This window comes from Calliphora vicina, chromosome 4, assembly GCF_958450345.1.
Source record: "Calliphora vicina chromosome 4, idCalVici1.1, whole genome shotgun sequence".
In the NCBI taxonomy this organism is placed as follows: domain Eukaryota; kingdom Metazoa; phylum Arthropoda; class Insecta; order Diptera; family Calliphoridae; genus Calliphora; species Calliphora vicina.
The window spans coordinates 50,031,832-50,046,402 of record NC_088783.1 but is presented as its reverse complement, the minus strand read 5'-3'; the positions used below and the strand labels follow the sequence as shown (position 1 = coordinate 50,046,402).

Below are 14,571 nucleotides of genomic sequence, written 5' to 3'. Positions count from 1 at the left end.
TTTCGGTCGTGTTTCTGTACCAGGGGGGTTATTGATTGTGTAATTCGATTCGAAAAGAAAATCATTCGCATTTGTATGCTTTATACCGAATCGAATTTCCTTTGCCTGTTAAATTTACTTATGTATTTTTTATATGTATATTAGCTTTGTCGGTCCCACGACAATTGGATCTATGCTCCTGAACGAACCGAGACTCTTGGTCATAGATTGTCAACTCAGTAATAGCTCTTTTTTGCTTAAGTTGCAACTGACTGCTACGCAATGGTGTAAAAGTGTAACTAATTCATTACATGTAACAGCAGCTGTAAATATAAGTTAACGAAATCAATATTTGTGAGTTTTAAATAAAAAAAAAACATTTGAAATTTATTCGTCTTCTTTATCATTTTCAACTTAACGTTTTAAAGAAAATATAACAAAATTTTAGAAATTAATACAAAATTTATTCACTTTCTTAATAATTTTACACTTGGGCATAATTTTCTAAATTCGTGGTGCCAAGTGATAGATTTATACGGAAAACAAAATATCAAAAAATTATATTGTTTTTAAAAGGCAAATTCTCGCCTACAAATTCTGGCGTTGATTTAATTTTTTATTTCTATTGAAAACCAAAACTATTTTTTGTTTTCCATATAAACCAATGTATCCAAGGTATTAATTAATACTCCTTGTCATGTATTATGATGTAAACTATCATTTGGCGCCCGGATTTAGAAAATATGGCCAAACCATAACAATTTAAAAGAAAATCTAACAAAATTTTGTAATAGAGAACTCCTGAAAAAAATTAGTTGTAGAAATTAGTCAGACTTTCGTGCCGGAGCTTTTGTAGTTAAATAAGAGCGTGGTGCTGGGTAAGAAATCATGGGAGGAGGTGGTGCTTGAGGCATTATAGGGTTTGTTGCTGTATTACGATCATAGTAAGCCTGAGAATTATCTCCATTACTAAAGTAAGGATCTCGACCACTATAAGATTGATTATTATTTGCACTTGAAGCGCCACCATTATAGTAGGGATCTATATCTGGTTTATAAGAATATGAAGATCGTCCTCCTGAACTGGACGGTGGTGAGTTATTTCGTGAATGATCGATAGAACTACGACGTGGGGGGGAATGATCTCTGTGTGATCTTCTAAAACCAAGGGGAGAGCGTGAACGATCCCTCTTAGATTTGTTTACTGGTGAACGTGAACGTCCTTTAGAGTACGATGATGTTGAAGGTGATGTGTTGTCTTTGCGGCGAATTTTTTCAGCCTCAGTTTCCCAGTATGACTTGGCTTTATTTTTTTCGTCATCAGAACTCTCATCACCATCTCCTAAACGTTTACGTTCTTTTTTAATAAATAATTTACGTTCGGATGGATTGGCTCCGTCTGGTTTTCTAATTATATTCGAATTTTCCAAATTCAATTTTGGATTGTAATCGTTAACATCAGTGTCATCCCAATCCTCGTCACATTCAATGGGTGCATGCTTTGGACCTTCATCTTCTTTCGGTTCGGGAGCTTCATATTTGTATTGGGTTATCAATTTCCGATCTGGACAATTTGTGGCATGATGCTAAACAAAAAAAGTAATTAGAAATGAATGCATAACTCAGACAAAAATGTCGTATGCTTTTTTCTTAAAAAAATACCGTATATTCTGGTTCCGGTATTAAATGGGTAATATTAAATGGACACTTTCTTAATTCCACATCGGGATAGTTAACACGACATTTCAGTAGATGCGATTGTAAGCGCTTCCTCAACATAATATGTGTTTTGTTGTAGGGACACTCAACCATATCATCATATGTGAGAAACATTTTTGTTTAATGAATTAAATTAGTACAATTTTATTGAGAGCAATAAGTGTTTTTTTTAATCTTAGCTTGATTTTTTTCTTTTTATTATTTTTTGGCGTTAATAAGCTGTTTGTGGAAAATAAAAATTCAGTTTTTCTTTTTGCAAAGCGTTCTTTACAAAGTAAATCAATACTTTGGTTCTTTATTAACGTCTTCTTATACACTGGCATTCACTGTAGATTGAGAGCTTCATAGAGTTGCTGCTTTATAACGTTATATGTAAGTGTTGCCACAGTTTTGGATTAAAAATACAGGATGATTTATATAATTAAAATGATTTCAGATCAGATCCAAAATATCTTCTTAAAAAAATTATTTTTATGACTTGAATTGTTTATTTTTCTATAAAACCTTCGAACATTGATCAACAATAGTTTATGGAAAATCTGTTTAATTTAATAAATTATTAGAGTCCGAACGGATATATGGTTTTAGATTAAGCAAAAAAAATTGGCCTAATACTGTGCGGGAAAAATTTGGTCGAATTCAAAAACTTTTATAAACAAAAAAATGGATTATGGAATTTTAAAAGAAAAAATATTTGCGAAGATAAAAATAAATTAAATTGTTATTTTAGCCTCTATGGCTTTATATTACATGTTTTACATGTCCACACTGTCTAGACAGTTTTTACAGGATGCTTAGGTATTTTAGAATAAAATATGACTTTTTGGATTGTTTGAAATAAATTTCAAAACATGTAATATAAAGCCATAGAGGCTAAAATAACAATTCAAGATGAAAAACTGGATTATTTTAATTGAACATACAATAGAAATTTAAAAGTAGTCATGTGCAATTTTCAAAATAAAACGCACGCGTGTTTAGGCTACAAAATGATGATTGAGGTAGATTTGCACAGACCTTGGGTGTGCCATTACTGCTTTAAAGTAACACATGCCATCTAAAGGGGGTTTTAGATCTGAGCTATAAATTTGAACTATCTACCCATATATATGCTGTTCTCGTTGTTTTTTCAGCTTTTTTTTACGAATTCTGACAGTGTCTAATGGATAGAACTCGTTGTCATAATTATACAACTGACAATTAAAATAAAAACCCTGAGCCATAGAGAATTATACATAGAGACGAGACACTCTGATTTGTCAAACAAAAATACAACAAATAATATTTCTGATACAACAAAATACATTGACTATCATGTGTTTTGTTGTTGCAAGAGATAGGTTTTTGACAATTACGTCTCGTCTCTATGTTACCCTATGCCCTGAGCGCTCTAGCTCTAGTATCATCTGTTTTTTTAGTTTAAAACAGTGAAATTTTAATATTTTATTATAAAAAATGTTGAAATATTTATATTATCAATCTAACAAATCACTCGATTCGTGTTATTCTACATATACGTAGTTCAACAATAAAAACAGCGATTGAACTAGAACAGTAAAATAAATTCAAATATGTACATATTTTTCGGTTTGTATTTAAAAGAAAAAAAAAACAATTCATTTAACTAAAAAAAACCAGTTTTCACATTAATTCAAAGTAAAAACAATTCAATACAATAAAAAAAACATTTTTAAAGTTATGTTAATCTAATTAAGTATTTACACAATATTTTGCAATCTTATTTCTTTAAAGATTGCAAACGTTTACGTTCGGCCAAGCGAAATGCATTACGTTGGGATGGAGTCATACCTACTGGCAAACGTAGAACTTCAGCCTTTTCGATATACTCAAGAGGATTGTAGCTGGGATGTTCGGGTTGATCATCCCATGATTCCGACGATTCAATATATTCGCCACCCTTAATATTCGAAGATGCCACAGTTCCAAAGGTGTTATTAAGTAGTGTTGCATTAGAATTGCCACAGAAAGTAAGATTTATGGTTGAACTTAAACCCACAATGGGTGCATCTTGATGGCGAAAGTTTTCAAAATTTTGCCGGTCAGGGCATGTTGAAACGTGCCACTAAAAATATTTACTTTTTTTAATATAAAATACAATTTTTGTTTGTTTTGGTGCGTACCTCTAATTCAACCTTGTTAACACGATGTGTTACATTGAATGGACAAACTATTACCGGTGCATTTGGATAGGAACGGCGACAGCGTATTAGGTGTACTTGGAAACGTTTCCGCAATATAAGATGCGAATCATTATAAGGACAAGGCAACAAATCGGTTTCCGAACCAATGGCACTTACGGGGTTTGACATGATAATAAATGTCAATAATAACCAGCAATATATTTTCTTTAATATATTTTTATCAAAGTTGATCCGATTTGATGAATTTTAATCATCTAGAAAAATTGTAATTGCAAAAACTAACTGTTAATACAAAAAAACACCAAAAATACTCAAACTGTGTGTAGAATAGAGATGCCAAGTTTCAAAATTAATTGTTATACTATGTAGCAGGGATGGTAAAAACTTGACAAATATTTATCATACCAATTAATGACGTCTGTTGTCAACAAAAAGATGTAACAGTGATTTTCGACACTTTCATACAAGTGAAGACAAATAAAGTTGCCAATAAATAGTTCTTAAAAAAATTACCAGAATGTGGTAAAATAATAATTATATTTTTAACTTATTTTATGTATTTTTGTAAAAGAAAATAGTACAAATGGCCACTAATGCTTATCGTTTTCGTAAAAATAGCAATTTCATTAGTTTTAATAAATAAAATTGTTACTAATATCTATAAAAAATGTTAACCTAACATTTTCCCCAAAAATTTTTGTATTTGAATATCATGGTAATACTTTATTGTTATGAATAAAAATAATAAAATTTGGTTTCAAGCCGCAAATGGACTTAAAAATAACAAATGCTGATATATAAAAGGTTTATTTATCAAATTAGCTGTAATATTCTTATATTTGTGGTATTTTGAAGACATCATTCTCCTTCGCTAACATTTACAAAATGAACTTTTACTTGCATGTGTAAACGCTCAAGCAACTTGTAGACATTTCGATGTATTTTCAACATTTTCGATAATAATACGTATTATCAACTTTCATCAATCTACTTGCATGTGTAAACGCAGCGTAAGCACTAACAATTTAGTAACAACAAAGCAATAATACTAATAAATGAAGACTATATTTTATCTTGACAACCATTTTGACGCTTATGATGACAAACATTTATCAGACATAGATATATGGTAACATTTATTGGAAATAAATGTTCAAACACAAATATGTTGTCTCCACATAACATTTTTATGTAAGCAAAAAAATTTTACAGTTGTGAATATAAAAATGTCCAAACTTATTTAACTAAATTTTGCAAATATGTATTTATCGCAATACATAAGCCCTTGTCTATACTTGACAAATATTTAACATAAAAATTAGTTGTCACTTGTTGTTAAGACAAAGTTGTATAAGCTTAGAGTAACGCCACGTCTATACTTGATACATTTTTATCATGATAAACTTCAAAATGTTGATAACTATAAAAAATTATCCGGTTTAGCCTACATTTATAAGTGTTATTGCTTCGTTATGACAAAATTGTTAGTGCTTTTGATCAGACAACTTTGTCTTGACAACAAACGTCATTAATTGTTATGATAAATATTTGTCATGTATAGACAGGGGGTCAGACAACTTTGTCTTGACAACAAACGTCATATATTGTTCTGATAAATATTTGTCAAGTATAGATAGGTCACGAGAAAATATTATCAGTTATAGTATCCATTTATACGTGTTACCTAGCGTTTACACATGCAAGTAACAGTTCGAAAAACACAATACATTCACACTTTTGCACTAACACAAGCACACATGCAGCCACTTACAGCTCACTGCCTAGTGAATTTCGATGGACAGTGATTTTTTGACACTTACTGCAATAAAGTGTCAAAAACACAAACAGAGTTGCCTAACTAAAAAAATTTAAAAAAAATTACTGGATTGTGGTAAAATAATTATTATATTTTTAACTTATTTTATGTATATTTGTAAAAAAAATTGTTTTTTCTCTTCAAATATGAATAAAGAACGCTATTAAATTAATTTAAGAGCACTAATCTCATTAAAGTAATAATAATAATTATTTATAACAATTATTTCCCTACAAATATATGTATGTGGTATCCTAGGCAACTCTTAATAATAATGTGTTTACGTTTTGACGACATTTTTATAATGAACTTTTACTTGCATGTGTAAACGCTCAAGCAACTTGTAGACATTTCGATGTATTTTCGACATTTTCGATAATAATACGTATTCTCAACTTTCCTCAATCTACTTGCATGTGTAAACGCAGCGTTATAGGCAAACATGTGCGGATAATAGTTTAGTTAATTCTTTATTTGATATTTCATGATATTTCATTTTTCTTTTGGAAATAAATTCAATTATATTTAAAAAAAAATTATAGAAACAAAATATAATAGCAAAAATCCATAGAAATAAGCTGAAAAGTGCATTAAAAAAATGTAATTAATGGTTCGTTAATAAATTTATAGAAACAAATTAAGAAAACGTATGTTCACAATTTGTAAAAAATTTCACTAAATTTCTCTTTTACTAGGCTAAGTGCTCTATATCATAAATACCGCTAGTATTATATTATATTTTATTTTGTTATTTGCCTTGTATATTTTTAAATCAATTTCACAATAACGTTAATTTATGATTTAAAAACACCGAAACTCCCCCTATATCTCAACTATTGCAATCAATTTCGACTGAAGTTAGTGGCAGTTGATTTGCTGCATATGTCAGTTGTCAAAATAAGCCATGTGAAGTTGGCTGCAATTGGACCTGTCATTTTTTCTCTCTTTCTTTTGCGGTCTTTCGATCCAAGATGGTAGGATTTTTTTTAACTTTAGTGGAATTTTTTAAATCTTTAAATTTCTAAACCATCACAAATAAAAATTATGAAAAAACTTTCGAAAACATGAAATCACAAATGAAAATTTAAGAAAATTAAAGTGTTTTTAATGTAACATGTGAAATGAATTAATAAAAGTTGGTGAAATGTTTTAGTGTTTACAAACTGTGAGAACAATGAAGTGTTGGTTTAAAAACAAAAAAGATTTAAATGCTAAACTAGAAAAACCATAAAACAAAAGTAAAGTTCAACCATTAATAATGCCTTTTCCTTGAAATCTTACAGACGAAAGGTACATCCAGCTTTGGTAAACGCCATAATAAGACGCACACTTTGTGCCGTCGTTGCGGTCGTTCTTCCTACCACATCCAAAAGTCCACTTGTTCTCAATGTGGCTACCCAGCAGCTAAATTGCGTTCCTGTAAGTATTCCTTATTTGTGAAAATGTAAACAACATAATTCTAACCTCATTTCTATTATCATTTGCTTTTGGGTGACAATAAATGAGATGTCTGTGTTTTTGAGGTCCTTAGTCTTATTTGTCATAGCTATGAGTCCCAAGCACGCAGATAGAAAAACGCCTATTGCTTACAATTTATTGGTTATTTGGTCATATATGCTTTGAAACCATTATGTTTGTTTTTAGTACATTTATTTACATTTAATATTGCTCAAGTGTTCTATTGTTTGAAAGGATTCTAATTTTTGTATTTCTTTTTCCAGACAACTGGTCCGTCAAGGCCAAGAGGAGGAAGACCACTGGTACCGGCCGCATGCGTCACTTGAAGGTTGTCAGACGTCGTTTCCGTAATGGTTTCCGTGAAGGCACCCAAGCTAAACCCAAGAAGACCACCCAAGCTAAATAGATGCCATGTATCTATAGTTAATTAGTGCAGGAGTTTTTCCCAAGGGTACTTAGGAATGCCTTTGTCTTTTTTTATGACCACTTATTTTTGTATGTTTTATGATGTGAAATATGTTGAGAAACTTTGAAACAGATTGTAATAAAAAATTACAAAGGTTATATGCTAATGGTGTTTAATTTACAATTATTGTGGGTAGAAACAGATGATAGCATGGAAATGTAGTGAATTTTTGGAATTATGTAAATCGAAGTAATGATAAAAGGGGGTGCTCCAATTGAATTATGAAATAACTCCAGTATTCTTGAGGGTGTAAATTACATACCTACTTTGGGTTCTGTTTTTTAGTCTATTAAGCTTTAAAATATCGCAAATGAAAAGATTTAAAACGGAGAAGTATCCTTTAAGCGGTTAATATATTTGTTTTTGGTAGACAAAAACGTTTACACCGTTTCCACTTAAGATTATTTTAGAAGATTTAATTCAAATTACTGTAAACTTGTAAACAAATTCTGAAACCTAGTGCTGTAAGATCTTAGACTACCTAGTTTTTAGTTAATTAATTCTTTCAAATAGATATTTACAATTGTCAGAGGATGTGGATGAGATCTTTAATAAAGGGTTATTTTAACCAAATTGTTTTTATTTGATCATTTGAGAACCTTATTTATATCTATGAAAATCAGGGGATTGCCGCAGTCGAACACGATCGAATACTTATTCGAACGTGCGAGTTTTTATTTTTTTTTATTTTTGGGATTCTCTTTTTCAATATCGATTAAAATGTATACAATATTATGATTGTGCTCGTTTTTACTCGAACGATAATAAGCGTTCGAAATTTTTTCGATTACGAGTGCGAGAATTTGCCACCACCAAACTACATACAAAATTACCAAAGGTATTTAGGAAATTTCCAATTGTATTTCTGAAATTTTTATTTGTATTGTGTTTCTAAACGATGTGTATTATAAATATGTACATATGTATAAAATTCTGAAATATACAGCCCAATTGTGAAAAAAATTCCCCGGGAGTTTTTTCCGTTTTCTTATTTTTAACATTGAATTTGAATAGAAAAAATTCGAAAAAAAACTTCGGGGGATTTTTTTTTATTATTGGGCTGAAAAATTAAATTAAAAATTAATAAAAACAAGTGCAAAATTATGAAATATACAACACATTTTGTTCGGAATGGTTTCAATTCCGGTTTGTATTCCGATCGATTTCGTTTTAAGTTCTTCAGATTCCGTGTAATTTATTAATTCCAAAATTTTTTAATAACTCAGTATTACTGATTTTAATTTGACTTTTGGTACAGAAATTGATTAAAAATTTTAGAAAAACAAATTATTACAAAGAAATATCAATTCCAATTTGAAAACTGAAAGTGGTTATATGTATTTTAAAATTTTCGTTTTAATTCCACTTTGTACCGGAATGGAATTCTGTGACAGGCCTGATAATAATCGGAAATTATTGGAAAATTTAGAATTTTTTTTATTTGTGAATATCGTCACCTAAAATGCAAAATAACATAACATCACTTTTCATAAGTTTACAGGAGAAGCCAGCAACGATATAAAATGGAAAATACTTGAAATATTGAAACAAGATCAAATCTGAATTACAATGAAACTAGGAAAATATTTTATGAAAATAGTATTCACAATGTAGAGTACTTGGCGCCTGGTAATATAGTAAAACATCACATTGGCACAAATTACATTGGAAATATAAATGTTTTTCAATATGTAATACTAAAGGTAGGGTCAAACATGACAAATATTTGACGAAAAAGATGTAACCACTAAATAAAATACATTTGAATTCTTTTATTTATATCAAAAACTTATTTTACTTAGGATGATTCAAAACAAAAAATTTTGTTTTGTTTTATTTGATTCTGTTTGATCTTACAAAACATTTGTAAGAGTAAACACGTCAAATAAATTTGTGCAAAAAAGGGGTTACGCTTTTTTGAGCAAATATTTGCCGTATGTGACCCTACCTTAAGCAAAGAGGTCCACATCATGGATACCGCTAATATTTTTTTAATGTACACTTTATGCTATGTGTCTTACGTCATTTTGAATTGCTGATTTCTGAAACCAAAATAACGTATCATCAATATAAATTTGTAAAAACTTTAATAAAAATATATTTTTTTTTTTATTTTAATGGAAGCAGTTTTAAATATTGTTTTTGATTTTTTATTTACTTTAATTACTATTTTTTCGTAAAATGTTTGTGGTCGCTTAGTGGGAGGCGGGTAGGATACTATCAAAATAAATGTTTTGTAACTCAAGACATACAATTTTTAACTTTTTTGTCAAAATCAAAAACATTGTTGACTTTTTTTCAAAATGGACTCTTTTATTTTGCTTAAAAGATATTAATGGGATATCTATCAAAATAACACAAAAATTATACATATGTCTTGAGTTACGAAACATTTATTTTTAAAAATATATCCTACAAAAGTTGGTTCACTTGACATGAAATCCCCCATATATAAATCGTAATTGCTAATTCAAGCCCTTTTAAATGATATCAACACATTTGAAATCTGTGCAGAAATAATACTATAACTATATGAAGACAACGATTAGTGTGTTCCAATTTAAAACGTCACCAAATTGTCTACCACTGAATGTATTTCAATATTAAAGGAGAGTTTTTAGATACTTATTTAAAAAAACGAGTAGGTTTATTGAAATTCCTATTTTTTTTAAATAAATACTAATTAAAATTATATATTTTTATAACATTAGTTTTTCGTTTATTTTGTTGATTTAATACAAGTTTTAATTCTAAGCATTTACTTTTTTATTTTTAAACCATTTTCTAAGCTAAAATTTTCTTTAACTAAAAATTAAATATGTACATTATATTTAAGATGTAGTTAAAATGATGATTTTTATAAATTCTTTTGAACATTTATGGCTTAATTAATTACACAATAAAATACATTAAACGTTAAATACAAAATAATAAAATAATAATAATAAAAGTGACTAAGAAGTTTTTGCTTCCAAACTAATAACAATATGGAATGATGAAGGGGGCAAAAGGTATATCCGGCTGCAAAAATAATGTCATAACATAAATAAAGTAAACAAAGATTAAACACACTTTAAAACATTTAATGTAAGCCTAAAATTATGCTAACTATTTACGGATACTTTTATATATAACACTTTTAGATTGGATAGGTAAACCTTTTGTTTTTTTTGGGAGTTTGTTTACATTTATGTACAGGAAAATTCTTAATTTATCATAAAATTTCTTAAATTAAAATATTTAAATAAATTTAAAACTACTAAATACAATATGTACAAATAAACAAACATTTTAATCAGAATGTAAATGTTTCACAGGCGATTTTAATGTCTTGTCATCACAGGATTCAATAGTGCTGTTGCTGCTGATACTCGAGGTTGTTCCGTTTGCTGAAACTTTGGTAATGGCTGGTGTGCTGGGTGTGGGGCGTTTAATCAAGATTTTCTTGATATTTTGGAAGGGAGCATCGAAGAGAACAGTTAAGGCTACTGAAGCTAAGAAAATGCAAATGTATTCGTTGGTATCAAGCTGTAAGAGGAAACGAGAAAGTGAAAATAAGTTCAAAATGAAAAAGTTTTTGAAGTTTTAATATTTTTAAACTGTTTACTTACAATTATGGACACAAAATTATAATAATGATGAATATGACGACGACGTCCTACATTGTAAAAGAATATGGGAAATTGTGTTAAATATATGGCATATGACAGTTTGGTAGACACTTGGAAACCTCTCCATGAGAAGAAATTGGTCAAACGATCTAGAAAATTTATAAAAAATTAAAGTTATTTAATGGTAACAGTATTGAGTTTTCAATAATTCAATATACTTACTCTTATATCCATTATGGGAAACAAATACCACCCAAGTAAAGAAGATGCACCAGCCAATGGGGGCAAAGGCAGCATAAATTGCAGCATGTGTAGAATTGTAGATATAGTTGATATCACCCATGGGAGCTGGACCCAATATAGAGGCCACTAAACAAACAATGGCCACAAACCAACCCAATCTAAGTTGAGATCTGCTCAATTGCACACCGCGGAATTGACGTAAACCATAGCCCAAAAATATGCCCATAATATAAACAGTAGAACGCATGGGTGGGAAGGAATACATATAATCGGCTGTGCGGAAAAGTCTTTGGATGCTAAAAACAAATAAAATTTTATATTAAAATTTATTAAATTTTTTATTAATAAAGAAAACTTACTTTGTGCCGAAATAAATGTAATTGGACAATTCATTTACCACGGTCGTATAGTAGCGAGCAGCAGTACCAATGAAACATAACGCCACCAGAGTTGTCATACCCTTACGGGGCCACTTCCACATGGCTAAAATCATAATCGGAGCAACTGCAAACAATTCCGTATCAATGCCCAAATGATGTGTATGTGTCAGACACATTTCACTAAAACCGAAATAGTTGTGAATGAAGAGCAAGTTACGCCACCAATTCTTTTTGCAAATATCGGAATGATGACCCACAACAAGATTCCATTGGGGTCCTGAACCCCACATGGGCAATATATAGGTACAGAACAAAATGAGAGCAGCTAGTGGTGGCACAATGCTGTAAGAAAAATTATAAAAATAGTGGAAATATGTTTGTAGGTAAGTATTTCTATATGGGAATCAAATATTTTTTTAAGTGAAAATATATATTTTGTTGGAATCTGAACACTTTGCTACAAATAGTGATTTTTATCAAATTATTAATAATCCAAAAAAAAATAAATTGTTAACTTTTGAACAAAAAAATAAATTATAATTCGGAGGTAATTATTTATTAATGAATTTAAATTATCATTTTTTAGTAATGAATTTAAAACAGAATTGTCCTGAAATAAAAGTTGATATTTTTTATTCCTTAAAAGAATATTTCATCTGTTAAAGGTATTTATAGACGGCAATACTAAGTATTAACACTTTTCAAATTTAAAATATTATTGAAATCAGTCGGTATTTCAAAAAATCGTTTCGAAAAAACTTTTATTGTTTACACCATATTACAAATATTTTATTTCTTTGTTGATTGATATTTTTCTGAAAATTGGATTTTTATTTTATATTTTCTTCACATTTTTATTTGCCTTATGCCCGTAATTTTAACAAGTAGATATCTACGGTATAAAATACCCAGCAGATAAATTTACCTAAAAGGTAACTTGACATTCATTTCAATATCTACGGGTAAAAATTACAAAATATTTTTACTCCAAAAGTAACTAAGCACCGAAGGATATCTATTTGTTGAAATTACGGGCATTATTCGCAAATAAATATATTGAAAGTTGAAAAATTAGCCGTATAAACAGTGAATTATTTTTTTATTTGCAAATAGCTAACTCTCGAAAACAATTCCTGATTAACGTCACTGTTTGCAAATAAGATTTTAAACATTGCCATATTTTTTAACGTTTTTATTTTTTCTTTCTGTTTTTAAATATTTCATTGCGTTTTTGCATTAATTGGATTGCAAGACAAACAAGAATTTTTAATTCTTTCACTTTTGCATTTAAAAAAATAAGAATTTTCCGTAACCAAAGTGACATGTAAACAGAGAGTTAGTTAATTGCAAATTATTTTTATTTGCGAATAGGCTACGTATAAACGTAGTAACATACCCGATACATATGAAAATAAAAAGTTTTTGAATTGTTTTAAACTAATTTTCAATACCGAACGTAAATCAAAACAATCATTTGTATTTTTTGAAAATCTAATACAAATTTTGTTTAGACGATGAAATTGTATTATGATACTTGAGTTTTTGACAAATATTAATACTCAGTATTGCCATCTATAAATACCTTAAAATGTTTTATTCAAAATGATCTTACTTAATTATACACATTTTTAAAAATCAATTTTTTTTTCAAATTTCTAATTTTTTTGGCATTTTTCCAAACATATCTCAAATAAATAAAGGGTGTTTTTTAATAAGTAAATTCAAATTTATTTAATTTTTTTCCTTTTTCATTCCGTTTGTAATTTCCACAATATAATTTTCCGACCCTATAAAGTATATATATTCTGAATCCTTATAGATAGCGGAGTCGATTAAGCCATGTCTGTTTGTTGAAATCAATTTTCTGAAGACCCCAGATATCTTCGCGATCCAAATCTTCAATAATTCTGTCAGACATGCTTTCGAGAAGTTTCCTATTTAAAATCAGCAAAATCGGTCCACAAATGGCTGATATATGAGGATAAAACAAGGACAACCTCGATTTTTTACTTATATCTGGATTACTAAGTCATTAATATAGACAATATGGATATCTAATGATATATATTTCAAAGACCTTTGCAACGACGTATATAAGACCATAGTAAGTTGGACCTACAATGGGTCAAAATCGGAAAAAATATTTTTTAACCCAATTTTTTTTCACCAAAAAAAAAAACTAAAAAACCCAAAAAAAAATTTTAAAATTTAAAAAATTAAAAAAAAAATAACAATTCGAAAAACTTTTTTTTCCAAAAAATGAAAAAAACAACTTTGGAAAAAAAAAATTTCCAAAAAATTAAAAAAAAAATCGTTGGAAAAAAAAAAATAAATTTTGTTTTCCTAAAAATATTTAAAATTTGTATTTGGAAGTATAATTTTGTGAAGGGTTGTATATAAGATTCGGCACAGCCGAATATAGCTCTCTTACTTGTTTATATTAAAACTTTTCGGTTTTTTTTTGGGGGGAGGTTCGTATTTTTACCCAATAGCCTGGTATAGAGACTGTTACTAACTTTTTCGTGCCTCGTTTGGAAGGCATTAGTATTGCAGACATGTGGTTTCAGTAGGATGGTGCCACATGTCACAAAGTGCTCGATATAATAAGTTCTATGCAGATAAACCAGAAACGATCGAGCACTTGGAATTGAATATTCAACGCGTTATTGCCGAAATACCGCCCGATTTACTGCGAAGGGTATGTGCAAATTAGACCTCCAGGTTGCGAAAAGTACGC

At 29.1% G+C, this 14,571-nt stretch overlaps 4 protein-coding genes across 4 annotated transcripts in view; 1 reads left to right on the top strand and 3 right to left on the bottom strand.

Moving 5' to 3' along the window:
• Positions 1 to 421: 421 nt before the first annotated feature.
• LOC135958255 (uncharacterized) lies at positions 422 to 1,942 on the bottom strand. The gene is made up of 2 exons (XM_065509149.1): positions 1,642 to 1,942; positions 422 to 1,565 (listed from the first exon to the last, which is right to left on the bottom strand). The coding sequence occupies exons 1-2, from the start codon at positions 1,810 to 1,812 to the stop codon at positions 804 to 806; spliced, it is 933 nt and encodes a 310-aa protein (XP_065365221.1). The 5' UTR covers positions 1,813 to 1,942; the 3' UTR covers positions 422 to 803.
• Positions 1,943 to 3,299: 1,357 nt separating this feature from the next.
• LOC135959085 (gametocyte-specific factor 1 homolog) lies at positions 3,300 to 4,120 on the bottom strand. Its single transcript, XM_065510102.1, has 2 exons — positions 3,840 to 4,120; positions 3,300 to 3,781 (listed from the first exon to the last, which is right to left on the bottom strand). Exons 1-2 carry the CDS (start codon positions 4,026 to 4,028, stop codon positions 3,437 to 3,439), a joined length of 534 nt encoding a protein of 177 aa, XP_065366174.1. The 5' UTR covers positions 4,029 to 4,120; the 3' UTR covers positions 3,300 to 3,436.
• Positions 4,121 to 6,537: 2,417 nt separating this feature from the next.
• RpL37a (ribosomal protein L37a) lies at positions 6,538 to 7,698 on the top strand. The gene is made up of 3 exons (XM_065508856.1): positions 6,538 to 6,650; positions 6,960 to 7,095; positions 7,398 to 7,698. The coding sequence occupies exons 1-3, from the start codon at positions 6,648 to 6,650 to the stop codon at positions 7,538 to 7,540; spliced, it is 282 nt and encodes a 93-aa protein (XP_065364928.1). The 5' UTR covers positions 6,538 to 6,647; the 3' UTR covers positions 7,541 to 7,698.
• A 3,061-nt stretch (positions 7,699 to 10,759) lies between these two features.
• drd (drop dead) overlaps positions 10,760 to 14,571 on the bottom strand; it is a 52,738-nt gene continuing 48,926 nt past the window's right edge. The window contains exons 8-11 of the mRNA XM_065508303.1: positions 11,814 to 12,176; positions 11,434 to 11,750; positions 11,212 to 11,360; positions 10,760 to 11,128 (exon numbers count right to left, since the gene is read on the bottom strand). Of these exons, the coding sequence (XP_065364375.1) occupies positions 10,892 to 11,128; positions 11,212 to 11,360; positions 11,434 to 11,750; positions 11,814 to 12,176 (1,066 nt within the window). The 3' untranslated portion in view covers positions 10,760 to 10,891. The remainder of the gene's footprint in view (positions 11,129 to 11,211; positions 11,361 to 11,433; positions 11,751 to 11,813; positions 12,177 to 14,571) is intronic.

What these genes read in the sequence shown, in the direction of transcription:
- LOC135958255 (XM_065509149.1), bottom strand. Translation starts at nt 1,812, where the DNA reads ATGTTTCTCACATATGATGATATGGTTGAGTGTCCCTACAACAAAACA. An exon ending in TACCGGAACCAGAATATACG is followed by an intron (nt 1,566 to 1,641) that starts GTATTTTTTTAA and finishes TTTTTTGTTTAG; the next exon opens with CATCATGCCACAAATTGTCC.
- LOC135959085 (XM_065510102.1), bottom strand. Translation starts at nt 4,028, where the DNA reads ATGTCAAACCCCGTAAGTGCCATTGGTTCGGAAACCGATTTGTTGCCT. An exon ending in TTAACAAGGTTGAATTAGAG is followed by an intron (nt 3,782 to 3,839) that starts GTACGCACCAAA and finishes AAATATTTTTAG; the next exon opens with TGGCACGTTTCAACATGCCC.
- RpL37a (XM_065508856.1), top strand. An exon ending in AGCAGCTAAATTGCGTTCCT is followed by an intron (nt 7,096 to 7,397) that starts GTAAGTATTCCT and finishes TTCTTTTTCCAG; the next exon opens with ACAACTGGTCCGTCAAGGCC.